Source organism: Alligator sinensis, unplaced genomic scaffold, assembly GCF_000455745.1.
Source record: "Alligator sinensis unplaced genomic scaffold, ASM45574v1 scaffold702_1, whole genome shotgun sequence".
NCBI classification, from domain to species: domain Eukaryota; kingdom Metazoa; phylum Chordata; order Crocodylia; family Alligatoridae; genus Alligator; species Alligator sinensis.
In genome coordinates, this window is record NW_005842567.1 from 802,283 (window position 1) to 818,631 (window position 16,349).

At 41.7% G+C, this 16,349-nt stretch overlaps 1 protein-coding gene across 1 annotated transcript in view; it reads right to left on the reverse strand.

Annotated features, from left to right (window-relative positions):
* DDX10 (DEAD-box helicase 10) overlaps nucleotides 1-16,349 on the reverse strand; it is a 356,705-nt gene that overhangs the window by 322,810 nt on the left and 17,546 nt on the right. Inside the window, exons 7-10 of the mRNA XM_025214105.1 lie at nucleotides 15,572-15,761; nucleotides 13,627-13,753; nucleotides 12,567-12,729; nucleotides 10,231-10,315 (exon numbers count right to left, since the gene is read on the reverse strand). Coding sequence (XP_025069890.1) covers nucleotides 10,231-10,315; nucleotides 12,567-12,729; nucleotides 13,627-13,753; nucleotides 15,572-15,761 — 565 coding nt within the window. The remainder of the gene's footprint in view (nucleotides 1-10,230; nucleotides 10,316-12,566; nucleotides 12,730-13,626; nucleotides 13,754-15,571; nucleotides 15,762-16,349) is intronic.

The following is a 16,349-nucleotide window of genomic DNA, read 5'->3' on the forward strand; positions in this document are numbered from 1 at the left end:
CTGTGCCACCCAGCAGGTCATTCCCTAGGCTGTAGGTGTGCTGGACATTTTTCCTCCCTAGGTTCAGCACTTTGCATTTCTCCTTGTTGAACTGCATTCTGTTGTTTTCTGCCCACTTGTCCAACCTGTCCAGGTCTGCTTGCAGCTGTTCCCTGCCCTCCGGCGTGTCCACATCTCCCCATAGCTTTGTGTCATCTGCAAATTTGGACAGAGTACATTTCACTCCCTCGTCCAAGTCACTAATGACGACATTAAAGAGTATCGGTCCAAGGACCGAACCCTGTGGGACCCCACTTCCCACACCCTTCCAGGTCGAAACCGACCCATCCACCACGACTCTCTGGGTGCGGCCCTCCAGCCAATTCGCCACCCACCGGACTGTGTAGTCATCCAAGTCACAGCCTCTTAACTTGTTCACCAGTATGGGGTGGGATACCGTATCGAAGGCCTTCCTGAAGTCTAAGTATACGACATCCACCCCTGAGGTTGAGGTTCAGATATTAAATAATTTGGTTTCTAGTATTTAGCTACTTAACAAGATTCAAATTATAGATCTGACTGACTTGAGAAGAATTATTTAGCTGGGATTTATAATCAAATGAACACCTATCTTAGAATTTGTATAAGGACTGATTATCTTCAGTATTAATTTGATAATTTAACCCCAGTCCAATACTGAAATTTAAATTGAGATTTAATAGTTTTATTTTCCATCTAGTTTATTATTTATAGCTTAGTGTTGGTGATATGATTTCTCTTTATCTCAGAGTAAGAGTCTAAAGTAAGTTAAATTATATCTATTTCTATAAGTAATACGAGTCTAGAACATTGGAGGGCTTAGACTGGATACATAATGGTTACCTAATCTTACCAGCCTCCACAACTTAAGTGCTAATGTGATGGAGACAAAGAAGTTTGGCTGAAACATATTTGGCTCTCCAAGAAAGACCACAATAAAAACTTGTGTACACAACACGCACCCCAACAGGGCAAAATCCCTTGTGGTCTTAATCTGAATTTCTATGGACTAGGGTGCATCCATCAAAACAAGGGATCCCGTGGAATTCTACCACAGAAGTTTGTTACATTTATTGCATAAATGCATGTTCTAGAAATCGTATCATGTATGCATTACAAACACAGAAAAAAATATACATTAAAAGAACACGTTACAAGATCAAGCACTCAAGTTGGGAAGTGTCACAATGAAGGTTGCTGGCCCAGCCTTAATTGTTCTCCTTTACTGTGATAGACTTCAAGAATCATATGAAATGTAGATAAAAATTTACTCTGGAACAAAAGTAGAGCAAACACACAATACACACAATTTAGTTCAGAGGAAATCCTATCCAATATAAAGTTACTTTTGAGGAAGCCTGAAATAAAGTTATTCCAGAGAAAGATACTCTAGTCTAGTGTTACAGGTTTAACTTAATCCTTACTCGGCACCATTAAAATGTAAGCAGACATGTTCAACAGTTTAGCAAGTGTCACGTGTCTTCATGGCATTGCAAAGTTGTTCCCTTTCAGGCAAGGGTCATCCCCAAATGCATACTAACTTCACTAGGTCACTATATTCCAGCGATCTGCAACTTGGAAGTGAACCTGTGACACCCCCTAAGCAGGGTGCCAGCTTCCATTGTCAATCCCACCCATACGCAGCCTTATGCTCCAAGCGGAACTCCCTACCACCTAGCAACAAGCCACTGTAATAACAGCTAATTAAGACAGTTAACGTATAGCAGTTTCCCACAGAGTAAAACCCAGAATAAACATGCCCTATCTCCATGCCCTTGCCACTTTTTCACAGGACCCCTGGTCCCCTCAGTACATAAGACAGGCGTGGCTTATTGAGTGTGCAGTGATTTAATATTTTACTCCTGACAAAGGAGGGTTAGCAGGAGTGCACAATTCTAGTCCCACAGCAACTACACTGGCTCCCAGTGGCCTTCTGGGCCCAAATCAAGGTACTGGTTCTGACCTAAAAACCCCTATATACTCTATACCCTTTGCAAGGGACGGTGTCCTCCTCTACTATGCTGTATCTTGAGCTCTATGTCAGCCATGAGCAACCCCTGGCCAGCATTATCAGTATCACCTCTCCCTGAAACTTATCTTTTCAATTTCATGAGAAAACTGCAGTGTCCAGAGAAAGATATGTAAAAGAATCATTTCACTTTAATGAATACAATTTTTTATTATTGTGCTGCACCTTTTTTTATGTAATAAGAGCACCAGAGAATATGTACAAAAATATATCCAAAACATCCAGATACACTTTTCTTTTGAAAGGCATACTTCAGATTTGATAGTTACATGAATAAATCTGTTTACCCAAAAACTATCCTGCAATGGAGTGAAAGTAAAATCCAGATTTATCCCTAAGGCCCCTCTCAGCACAATCAAAAAAGAATGTCACAGGTTTGTTTTATTTTTGCTATATATTTAATCTGATTACATAACCTTTAAATTTTACCTATATTTTTAAAACAAGGCAACATCTTTAGCTCCATCACATTGGGCAGTTTAGACAAAATTTCACTTCCAATTATGCTATCTTTTGGGTGTTCGGTCACAATGTAACTACATTGGTGATATCCAAGTTTCTAAGCAAAGATGATTATTTTCTGACCCAGGAGCAAGAGTTCTTGCAGTTGATACCATGATCTGAGACCTAAGAAGTGCACAGAAGAAATGTATAAGTGCCAGGCAGTACAACAGGATTTTTTTCCCCATTTCTTTTAGCAACTGTTCCCGTTTTTGAAGCAGATTTTATTTTCATTAAAGCAATGAATGATGCCGGGGAGCCTTACAGCACATTCAGCTACATCTTCTACAGGTGCTCCTGAGCCCTCAGAGCAGCCCAATGAAAGTTATGTTTCATTGATATTGGGGAAGCTAGTCAGTAACAACAGAACTACAGAGATGCTTCTTAAAGCTACATTACAACTGTCTGCACTAGTTAAGGAAAAAATGTTATTCAGGCAATTGAGAGGAATCATCTTTCCAAGGTAAGGTAAAATCCTGCACTTTGCATTTTAAAGTATATCAAGGAATGGGCCAAGAGTATTTTGCTTTAGCTTTAGTCAAGTCCCAAGTTCTGCATCATTATTACCGATTCACTTTTTTTTACTCCTTGTACCAGTAGTTAAAAAGCTTCACTGGCATATGCTACTGCCAAGTTAGAGACTGGTAGTAGGGTTTGACGTACATTGTTATTTTATTTTTTTTAACACCACATTGCATCCTCTTATCTTGGCAAAAATGCCCATTTATAGCTACATCCAAAACTATTAGGGTTATCCAAACTGGGTTTTAATTTATGCCTCTAGACCAGGGGTCAGGAACCCCTGGCACATGTGCCAGAGCATGGCAAATAAAGCCATTTCACTTCGCCCACCACTGCCAGCCCAGGCTCTGGGCACCTGCTGCCAACCACAGAACCTGGGTGGCTTGCAGCAGGCGGTGGAGAGGCTGCAAGCTCTGGTGCAAGCAGCCCAGGCTCCATGGCAGGCAGCAGCTGCCAAAGCCTGGAACAGCTGTGACAAGCAGCCAGGAGGCTGTGAATAGCTGCACCAGGTTGTAGAGTCCCAGACAGGCTCCATGGTGGTGGCAAGTACACACGCACCTCCGGGTGGACAGCAGGAGAGGGGCTGGGATTGAACTGCCCTGGCCCCTTCCCTGCCGTCCACTGCTCTGGGCAGCTGCAGCAGATAGCAGGCCAGCTACAAACAGCTGCACTGGGGTCCTGAGCCCCAGCAGCAGTTCCATGGCAGCAGTGGCTGCATGAGCACAAACAGTGGGAAAGGGGCCAAGGAAGCATAACCCTGGCCTCTCCCCCACCATCCACCCAGATGCCCATGTGTGCCCACTGCCAGCAATGAGAGTCAGGTCTCTTCTAGCTCCCACACCATCTGCCCCTGGCATACCAAGTCGAGGTGTGGGTCAAGGCTGGGGTGGCTTTGGCACTCCAGCCAAAAACATTGCCAAACCCTGCTCTAGAATTTACATCACAACCCTCTTCATTCAGTCAAACTGGAAGTCTTCCCTGTTTCCCAGACATAGGACAGACAGGAGAATTAATGTGCAAGAACATGCAAAATTTACCAACCTTATTAGTCTAGTAACAAAATAAGTTTACTTTAAAAGGCCTTAGAAGGTTGCTGATTGTGCGGGCCGGCTCCTGATCCCATCCTCGCCATGTGCAAGCCAGGCCCGTCTTTGCGCACGCGGACTGTGGCCAGCAGCCCGGGCACGCGGGGCCGAAAAAAACCGCGGGGCGGTAAGGTACGCGCGAGCTAGAATCAGTTACAGAGGCGTAATGGTTGATTGAAAAGATTATTTACTTACACCCAAGGTGGTCACGGTGTAGGCTGGACAGCTTTCCAGGCGCAGCTCTGCTTGAATCCTCGTTGGAGGACTCTGACAAACTCGGTTCTTTGACCCCGGAGAGGTTTAGGCTCCGCGGGTTCGGCAATTCTTTCCTCATGGAGTGGCTGAATCTCCGTGGGTTCTGTTCGGTTCCCAGGTCCCCCGGAGCTGTTAAGACTCCATGGGTTCGAAAATTGGGTATATAGGATAGGGATACGTCTAGGATTGCGCTCGGTGACGGGGAGAGGCTAGAAGCTAAACGGACCTCCGTTGCCTGCTTAAGAAAGGTGCTTTGGGTCCACATCACTTGGAGATCTTCCCACAACGCGAAGTCTCCTCCTCCTGGCGAGTTCTGTATCTCTCCAGGTTTCCTCTCTCTCCGACTTGGGCGGAAACTACCCAAGCCTTTTGTACGGCTAGCAAGCCAATAGCTAGCCACCACGTATGCCTACATTTAGAACCAGCCAATAAAGTGGCACAAATCTAAATACAAATGGCGGGAACTCCTTTGCACCGTGCATCACCATGATGCAAAAGAAATGCACCATGCAAAGAAGGCTACAAATGGCGGGAAATACTCTTTTGCACGCGGGTTCTCCTATTGCAGCAGAAAGCTCTACCGTGCAAAAAAGCTGCAATTCGGCGGGAACATAATTTAGCGGTGCCGAAGCACACAAAAACAAAAAACCACAACTTTGGGTTGTGACACTGATCCTCCAGTCTAGCTGGCAAGCAGTCCATTTCCAACCACAGCTGTGTCCATTCTACTGTGGTAAAATATATATGCTTCCATTTTATTAGTCATCTAGGATGACACCATGTCAACGGGTAATAACAACTAGAATAATCATACGTCCCAGATTTTGAAAGCCGGTCCCAGGCAGTCGGCAAAAATTAAAATGAGCACCCCAGAATCACAGAGGTGTGGAGCACAGTCTGGCAGGGAGGTGGAGGGTCATGGCACGCAAAGCAGCTCCGCTTCCCCACTGCCCTGCGCCCACGGCCTCTGCCACTGCCTGCAGCAGCACTTCTGACTAAGGGGTGGGAAGTGTCCTGGATGTCCATTTTCCTCATGGTCACCCTAGTAATAACCAGAGCCGAGTTTTAGGATGTTCAAACATTCATACTACATCATTAGAAAAATATTCTAATGGATATTATACTGCAAATTAATCGGACTACAACTTAGTGGGACAACGTCAGAATTGTAGCTAGGTTACTATGTTTAAATTTTAGAGATTCATAGATGTTTTAATAATATGAATTGGGAGTTAAATATGCAGTGTCAAGGATTTCTTGTGACCTCCACTGGCAGCTATTTTTAATTTTACTTGAGTTAGGATAATGATGTGAAGACCACAAATGTAATATAAAAAGGTGGTCTAACTATTATCTTATTTTTAAAGAGGAGCCAATAGAAATGCTTCAACAGGTCTTAAAGATAATAGTTAATGAAGGAAGGAGCTGCCACCTTGACTCTGCAGGTTATCTGTGACCCAATAAATATATCCCACCTTGTGACTGAAAACAGGAAATTAGCTTTCCACACTAGAAAAATTAAATCACTTTGTTAAGATACCTAAACCCTTCTATTTTAATCTATTTATTTAGCCAAAATGTCTCAAAATATGATGGGCTTAGTCAACTTCATTTTTATTATGTATATTCATTTTCTTTTTTGAAGGAGATTCCCCGGAAGAATTCTCCAAATGGATCCAAATTCTCTTCACTACTTAGAGTTATATCAATTCAGGGGGCTGATGCAATGTACTTTTCACCATTCACATGATCACAAACGGACTATTGAGTTATTCTGACCTTTTTATTTGTGGTATTCAACCAATAGGCATCATGAAGCCATGTCTGACAGGCAATGGAGGATGATAGCTGAGCACAGTAAGCCTCTGGCTGGAACCAATAGCCCTTGAATGATTTATTTGGCAATGCATTTTCAAATGCACGAGTAAATAGAACCAGAGCAGGCTATATACAGAGCAAGTGTGCACCCATGCTTGCATGCGTACATAAGTGCGTGTGCGCGCACACCCACACCCACACACAGAGTATGAAGGATATATGCTGGCTCTTCCACTTCTATCTCTGACTAGCTAATATCAATACTGGACCATACTCTAGGCCCAATTCAAAACTCACTGATGCCAACAAAAAGACTCACAGAAACTGTGATGGACTTTGGATCAGGCCCTGTAGTTTGCGTTTTGTGTGTACGTGGAACGGACAAGGCTCTAACACTACCTCAGAAATTTTCATTAACTCTCTGAAACAAGTTTAGTCCAACGCTGCCTTCCATTTCAGTTCTAATACAAAGAGTAAATAGCTCCTGATACAGAGAAATGCTGAAGTAAGAGGTTTTGTGAGCCTTTTGGGGAGGAAAAAGAGCATTGGGAAAGAAAGAAATTACTTATTTAGATTGTGCTAGTGAGCACAGGAGATGCTGGCACATCCAACACACAGAATATCCATGCACTAGAGTGAAACATGTTAGAAAAAGAAACCAGGGGTCCTGTTAAATAGGCTTTCCCTTAACTATTTTACCTATGAATTAAGTAATCTTGTGGTGGATTTCTGGCACTCAGTCATTCATTTTCTTCATGGCACACAACTTGCAAATGACATTTTAAAAGTTTAAGAAAAAATCATGCATTAATACTCCAGAAATGAAAGTTAGCTTCTACTGTCCCCTAGTGGCATTGCATTTTGTTTCACAAGTGTGACCAAAACAGTTTTGAATCAAATGTATACTCCACTGACTACAGCCTGGCACACATCAAAAGAAGCCAGCAGCCACAGGGTTTGATTTCACCACATAGCTCACCAACATTTTATATTTACTTTGAATGTTTGAACTAAAACCCATAGGAATCATTAGGACCTTAATCTCTAAAAACTTAATTTTTTTTCCAGACTTCTGTCCTAAACAATATGGTCACAGTATTTTTCATTAAGTCACTGTTACTGAAATATCCAGACATTAAAAGCATATATAAAAAAATGCAGTTGGCAAAACAATGTCCACTGCTCCCCACTCACTGAAAGACTAACATAGCTTTCAAGTTAATCAGAATTTGTTTTAAAAAGACACTATAAAGTAAAAGGATTCCTGGATACCTCCTAGGTTTTGCTGTTTGCAAAAGATGAATGCAGTTTTTTCCATGGCATCCATTAATCAATCTACCACATGCCACAGGTAGGACCGCAATGTTCTGAGCACCACACTCATCCAACAATGGAACATACTTGCAATGACTTGCTCCTCAGATAAGCTTTGAAAAGCTACAGACCAGGAGTAGAAAACCATCTCAGAATTATTCAGCGGTGGACTCTTCACGTCTTACCATATACAGAAAGATTTTTCTTCTTGACATTCATGTTTAGTTTTCTATAACATAATTATTTGATTAAAAAAGTAAATAGTATCCTGCAGCCCACTTTTAATTACAGCTAACTACAGACTCCTAATTAGCCAAGATATTTAATTTAGCTTCCATTCCATGCAATTATGCACTCTCATGGCCCATGAAGCTTTCTAATTATCTCTAACCTCATTAATGATAACTATTAAACTTCAGTTCAGTTAATTTTTATTAAGCTTCTAGAGAAAATGCAAGTTTCGCACATATTAGAACCAGCTACTGAATGCAACTACAGTTGCCTATCCATGATTTGAAGTTAGCTGGAAATAAGTATTCTAGAAATTATCCTTATACTGCTACCATATGTATTTAGTGCAGAACATGTATTTAAAATTATGAACCACATTCTCAATTCTATCTTCAATAACTCTGCCCTAGTTCATCCCCAACATGCATTTCCCCAGGTTGTCCTTAGGCTCTGTAAACAATTTTTTTCCCCCGTTTTTTCCAGGAGCCAAGAAAATACACTACATTTCCCCACAGCTAAACCCACTTCAGGGCAACATTTTATTGATACCACACACAGATCAAACACCTCTGAAACCTTTCCTGCAAAGACAATCTGCTTTCATTATCAATCACAACCATGCCAGTTCAAATATCTGAAGATGGATACCCTTAAAATTTCAGCAAATGTCTGGTTACTGAAAAATTAATGTGAAGAAAAATCTAAAGGAGAGTCTGGTAAAGACTCTGAATAGCTGAAGGAACAGCTCTTTCACAATGGAACAGGCCCAGTATTTAGCCACGCTCTACTTTTCCTCCATCAGATCCTCTCTTAACAAGCTCTCTGAAGACACTTACCATACCATATGGCTAGCTTTCCAATACATATGAACTGCATACCACTTTCCTTTTTAACAGCAGTTTAATTATTTAAGATTATAAAGCTATTTTGCTCTTTAACATTATTTTAAAACATTTCCCAAAGCATCTATATTATACCATCACAAGTCAGCACAAAAGCTCTTGTGGCCCTGGGCAGATCATTTAACCTAGTGATAAACTGGAAAAAATAAATCTTCAGGAGATCCATTAGAAATTGCCATTAAAATGTGTTGAATTTATTCATTTGTTTTCCCTGACAGCAATATATCCCAATTTCAGGACTGTAACTCTATAGCAGGAAGAATGGAGTTACAGCTATTTTATTCAACTGATGAGACTCAATGAAAGTTAACTGCATTCCATATGGAAATTCCATATACATGCAGTTAAGACTTTAAAGCATAAAGCTCAAATTTATATTCACTGACTATATTTATAAATCATTGACAGGGTCATATGTAAATGTAAGTATTATCTAATAGCTTTAAGAGGATACACATGGCTTCAAAAGCAAATTAGAAACCCATTACCAATTTTCTAGCATAAGAAAAAAATAAACCCAGTTTTTTAGAATAAGCAGCAAACAACTAATTGCCGGCATACTAAAAACAGTAACGTTACAGTGGGAACACAAGTGAAGTTTAACATTGCCAGATCCAGACAGCCTAATAACATATTCATAAAAATTGAAATTTACCAGCTACCCAAAGACAAACTGTTATGCCATGACATTTAACTTAGATTTAGTTCCAAAAAAAAGACAAAAAAGACAGTGAACTCCCACCTGAAAGAGACTGCAGTATTCGCTGAAGTTTTTATCTATCGAGTTTTCATTCATGCTTCTTATAACAATTTTTTTTCAGGGAAGCAAGGTCCAAATTGTTAAAAGGTATGTAAGTCCTATACTCCCATAAAACAGTAGCATTTAGAGGTCTATCTCCATTTAAAACTAGAACAAGTCAATGGAGCTAAAAATCATTGCTATCCCTAAGCAAATTATTATGCTAATAAATAGGTAGACAATTCATAGATTCATAGGTTATAGAGTCGGAAGAGACCCAATGGATCATTGTGTCCAGCCCGCTGCCCCTAGCAGGAAAGAGGGCCGAGGTCAGATGACCCCAACCAGGTGACTGTCAAGCCTCCTCTTGAAGTCCTCCAAGGAAGCCCATTCCAGACTCTGGCCACTTTTAAAGGCTTTTAACAAGTCATCCAGTAAATCACCTCATTGGCATTTTCTCTCCAAGTAACACAGCTGAGGTATTAATGTTTCAATACTTTTGAAGAGACTTTAATACCAACTTTGACCACTGAAGGTCTTATTAATCTATACAGCACTGTAAATGGGCTTCTACTCTGCTAGTTCTCTCTCCTAACTATTCAATCCTCCCCATTACAATTGCTAGCAACTATATTTGTTCTAATGGTTACAATGATTGTCTGTATACTAAAGAATTAACTGCAGCAAATAACTTCACATTAGCCATCAAAAAAGCCTTTAGTTCCTTTTGACCTCTACCTCAATGACCCTCAAACGGCTTATCCATCTCAACAGTCACCTATTTTTAGCAGGCTTAAATCAAAATTGAATACATACCTGGCTGTTCTTCCCACTCTGTGGATATATGTATTTGCATCCTCTGGACAATCAAACTGAATGACCCAATTCACTGCAGGAAAATCTGGACAAAAGGAAAAAATACTCCAGATTAAAACACAGTGGACTCAAATCTTCTTGTACAACAGCAGGGTTTTATTCTGCATTCTTATTCCCTGTAAGAACACCAGGACGCTCAATTTACAGACACTGTCTGAACTATCTCTGAATTAAAAATAAAACTAATTGCATGTATCAACATATCATAAACAACTATCCTCTTTGTCAAAGCAAGCTAAAATTAATGGTGTCTTCATTTCCTAAATAATAACAGTGCACTGAATGGAACATAATTTCACACTTGACAAGGATAGACAGATGCTTTGTGTCTCTCAGATAATAAAATGCCCTGACATGACGTGATTAAAAGAGGATTTGACCCACTTTTCACCTAGAATGTCTGTTTTCTTCACAACTGGGGGCTTGAAGTTAGCAATGGTCAGATACTACTACTATATCTATCCAAGTATTAAAACATCACTGTCTCAACAAGAATAAACAGAAGGCTGCAAATAAGCCCTGAAGTTCCATTTTAATCCATTTATATTTAAGAGAGGCAACTGTCAAGGCTTTTAACTCTAGTAACCATATACGGACCAATTATGCCCACAACACTGTTCCTAAAATGCCATATCTTAATAAGTTCCTTAGCAGCAAGATTCAAGTAGAACAGGAGGTAGCAAAATCTAGCCTGTAGTCTTCCTTCCATTTTATTGTGTTTTCCTCTCCTAGTCTGTTGGCAAGAGCCCACAGTTTAGGCCAGGGGCAGGCAGTTATTTTGGGCAGAGGACTGCTTACCCAGTTTTGGCAGGCTGTCGAGGGCCTCATGGGTAGTCCTGCCCCTTGACAGGTGCCCCACCCCCTGGTCACCATCTTGGGACCAATGTCCCAGGGCTAGCACCGGTGAGGCCCAGAGCAGGGCACATGCCGGCAGGGGCCTGTGGAGCTGGGCTGGGCTACACCAGCAGGGAGGGGGGAGCTGGCCCAGCTCCATAGAGCCCCTACTGGCTAGGACCCCGCACTCCTGCCACCCTGCTCTGGGCCCCACTGGCACAGGCCCCGGGACACTGGTGTGGGCTCCGTGCTTCCACTGGCTCCCCACCCACTCACTCCCAGTGCCCCCCAGCTCCGTGGTACAGGCAGGGGGGGGCGACCAGAGGCTTGCCCACAGGAAAGAAGCTGGGGCTGAGCCCGACCCACTGCTCGCCAGCAGGGAAGCTGGTGCTGAGCATGGGGAAAAGTGGCCCCTCGCCTGTCCCATGGCCAGCGCTCGCAGCCCGCACGGGGCTGTCTGGAGCAGGCACAGGCAGCCCCATTCAGGCTGCAGGTGGCTGCAGTGCGGGGCACTGGCCATAGGGCAGGCAAGGGGACACTTTTCCCTGTGCTCAGCACCAGCTTGTAACCCTCCCCACTGCCAGCCTGGCCAGGTTACAAGGTGGTGCTGAGTGCAGGGGGGGGAGGGGAGGAACAGCCCCTCCCTGTCCCATGCCCGGTGTCCTGTGCTGCAGTGGCTTGCAGACTGCATGGGGCTGCCTGTGCCTGCTCCTGACTGTTGTGGGAACCCGCCACGCTTCCCCTGGGTCCTACTGCCCTTGGATCCTGTCATTTTTGACAGGAACCAAGGGCAGAGAAATATTAATTTTATAAATTTTTTTTAGGGGCCCTGCAGGCTGGATAGGGATCCGGGCCCATGGGCCATATTTTGCCCACCCCTGGTTTAGGCCATGGAAATCTGCTTTTGCAATAGCTCAATTTTTAATACAACAGAAGCACAGGTGAATTCCTGGAAACACTCCTGGAGCAGACCTAATCACATGTAAGCATTAAACGTCCATGCAAAAGCTCTACTCCACTCAAAAATATTTTTAAAAATGCTATCAGCTAGTAGCCATGGAAAACAAGACTCAGAAAAAAACTAACTGTCACCAAGGAGAATCTTTGTTTTTGACAGCTATTATTTGACCTGTTTTTGTTGTATGTTGCACAAGAAAGCCCTTCCACACCCATAACCCGGTGACATCCATAACCAGATATTATGAAGGAAAAAAATTAAATTAAATTAAATTTTTTTTTAAAAAAAAATCAAATCAGACAAACTTCCTTTCACCAGTCACTAACACATTACTCATTTTGCCTGCTCTCTGGGCTAACCCACAGGATGCAGGACCAACATTATTTAAAGACTTAGAAATCTCTCTGTCCAGCAGCGAGCATCACCATTCCCATTCCAGTTATTTATCTCCTTAATACTCAAAGAGGATGCTTAGGTTATGTACCTAGCCCACGAGCTGCAATATCCGTAGCAAAAAGAACTGCTGATTTCTTGCGAACAAAGTCATTGTAGACTTCCATTCTTTTCATCTGTTGCTGTTTGCCATGGAGAGCCAGTATAGGAACACCAGGACGCAGCCTACAGAACACTCTGAACAAATACTGTACCTGTTGGTGAACAAAGAGAAGTGAGTTTGATATTTCACTATAATGGTCATTGTTATGTAATCAGTAATAACATTCTTAGCACTTAAAGCTAAATAACTTTCCTCCATCCCAGAAGCTGCACACAGTGAGAGAGGTCACCCTCCTCTCTCTCCAAACACAGAGATAGAAAATTAATTATACAAAAAGACAGGAAACAATGTGTAGCTGGAAGGACCTTTATCCTTTTTGTGAGAATTGGGGATTAGTAACAGAGAATGTTTTGGGCAAGGAAATCAGAAGTCAAAGGTACTTCAGTGCACTTGTACAGACTCCTGTGATCATAATCAAGATAGAGTCACAATCATATGGGCCACCTCATTACAATATTTCATCCTATAGTCATTTTTTACCAAGGCGTTGGTTGCCCATTTATAGAGGTTTACCAAAATGCTGCAAGAGATTATCCCCAAAAAGCCTCAAGAAAGAAAATATGCTTTGTATAATTAGAGGTTATACAAAGTGGATAGATTCTCTCATCCAAAAATGAAAAATAAAATTCTTCTTTATCCTGCAGTCAGTAATATGGCAATGGGATACTCAGGTGTGTTTGCACAAGAAATGGGAGAACTGAAATGGATGTCTGCAATATTTAAAACTTCAAAAGACAAAACCCCTGTCCAAGTACCCCCCCAGTTGACAACCACTAGGCTAACAAGATACAAAGTGGTCAAGCAACTAATACTATAACTGGGTCTTAACTGAAGAATTGGTACCCCTAATTTTTGTTAAGATATACATGTGCCAGCCTGACACAGTTATTATGCAATTTAACACAACTAGAAACCCTCAGCTTCACTCCACCGTACTTTAATATAGCCAGAAAGTGCATTTGTTTCAAGAGAAATTCAAGTCTCATACCTCTTTACAACTTGCAAAAAACACAATGCTCTTCTTATTTAAGTGACTTCTCAGGAAGGAGTACAACATGTTTATCTTTTGTGGCAGCAAACAAACAACATAATTCTGGTCCAGAGTCCCTGGGGTACTAAAAACAAATGTCATGTTACACAAGCATCGCTCATACCATGAAAATAAATAAATAAAAGAGCCCTGGATGAGAGATCCATAGAACTGTTAGAACTTCTCCCTGTTTGTCAAACAGCATTTCACTTATGCTGCTTCCAATTTATAAGGCACATTTCTTCCCCACATTTAAAAGACAGCCTTGGAAGCACAGCTGGAAAGCTCACCCTGCATATACAATTTTCTTGTTAAATGTCAGTATGAAACATTTAACATGATTTTTTTAGACCCAGGCTGCAGCGTTGCCAAACTGTTATGCCTATGATGGTCCGGGAAATATGGAAAGAAAAAGATGTTTGTCATTACCAAACTGATAAGATAGCACCAAACAAATCCTGTTTTTCTTTTCAGACCCAGTCAGGAGTAGTAAGCCAAATCCTGTCTATGTCTATTTACTGATATTCAAACTGCTTTGATTGAAAATGTTCCATTAAAATATCATTCATACTTAAACTACTATCAAATTCTAGAAGTACAATTGGGAAAAAGAGTGTGCATTTTACTGACTGAACTAGGATATGCAAAGTCTCTCTAAAAATCTTTAAAATACATCCTACATTTCTTTCAATGCGTTTAAAAAGAAGAGGAGAATATTGTACAAATGTTACTCTCAACATACTTTCATAATGCTTCTCCAAATGATTCTCTCACCTTAACCCCAGATTGATGAACCAGATTTAAAATCTCTTAATTGAGAGGATGAAATGACAAGACACTGCTCCAACTTTTTCACTCCAGGTTATGCTGCAGTAGCCAGCACTCTCTAACTGTTTTACTGGATTTTTTTTTCATAAACTGATGACAAATTACATACCAAGGCAATAATTATGAAGTAGGAAAAAAAACCCGAAAACCCTATTTACTCATTTTCTTTTGTTGCTTCAACTTGTAATCAATGCCTCAGCTATTTCAGAAGCTCTCTTTATTACAGTAATGTCTCGAGAGAAAGACAGATTCTTCTCAATGAAAATGCCAAGAGAGAAGCTCTATGAGCCCTCAAACCCAGGTATCTGTATGTTATATTTAAATGTATTATCTCTCATTAGAAAAGAAGTATGTTAACAATAAAACTGTATTTCTAGTGTTATATACTTGCTCAGGACCCAATTATTTAGGCAATGACGTCAAAAGTATTTGCAATATCACAGACTTAGAAGCTGGGTGTCAAATGGTGAGAGCAGTGGCTCATAAATCAAACTCTGACCACCACCTTCAATGGCTTTTTGTGACATCTTCAGCAAGTCATAGCCTCAGTGGGCTTTGTTCTCCATCATCTAAAATCAAAAGCATAAAAGTATCTGCCCACTCCAAAGGGGGAGTATCTGCTGTGCTTTTAAAGCGACTTAAAACCCACAGAAAAAAGAGTCTACAGAAATTAAAAATTGTTATTGTATGTATTTAATGCTTTTCTTTTACTTGGATTTCCTCTGCCCCCACACACACCCTCTGAACCTCAAAATATAAATGTTACTGAAGACAATGTTGACTCTCCAGTATTTAATTACACAAACTAAGTAACATTACGATAAAAGCTCCTGTGGAAATCATAAATGGACACGGACTTATATAACATTATCATCTCTCAAACCCTTGTTTTCAAAATAAAAAGTGTAAGAACCAGTGCTTAAATGCAGGGCAGAGGCTCGGAATAGGAGCGTCAAGTAACCTGACTTCTCAGTACTCCCCACTGAAGAAAGCTGAAGACTTAGGAAGAAGTCAAGAAAGGAACAACCAGCATCTCCAACCGTCACCCAAAACAATGGCAGTGGCAACGACCTACCTGAACTTTGCTTTCTCATGAACCCAAACATATTCTGGATCTTTCAAACTCAGCCGTGCAAGATCCTTCACTGACTTGGTTTGTGTCGCAGAAAAAAGCAACGTCTGACGTTTCTTTGGAAGATTTTCTATGATTGCATTCATAGTATCAGCAAAACCCATGTCCAAAATTCTATCAGCTTCATCAAGAACTGAAGAGAGAAACAGGTTTCAGAGACTAGGATTTTGAGAGTCTAGCATCCAAAGTCATACTTTAAAAGTTCTTATGCTTGTTAAACAACACCTGCTATAACCAAGGAGAGACTTAAACCAGGAATTGCTGCATCCTGTACCAAATTATCTTTGGTTCTTTTGTGTATTTCACTGATATCTTTGTTACAGAGAAATCCTTGTGTCCCCTCTTATTCCATAAACTGCAACTCTCAACTCCATATGTAGATCTGGTTTTCAAACAATCAACTAATGTACTAGCAGACTACCGTATTTTCGTGCATATATCCCGTGGGGTATACATGATTTTACAAAAAAAATGGATGGGTATGGGCTATAAGGGTGTGCGGGCTATCGGCGGACTTTTTTTCCCCATGGGGGCTGGGGCCGGGGCGGGCTGCACCGCCTCCCTGCTGGGCCCAGGCAGGCCAGACTGCGCTGCTGCGGGGGCCAGGGCTGGGGCGGGCCAGGCTGCGCCGCACCACCTCCCCGCTGGGCTCGGACAGGCCGGGCTTCACTGTCACAGGCTGTGCCACCTCCCTGCTGCCACAGGGGCCGGGGCAGGCTGC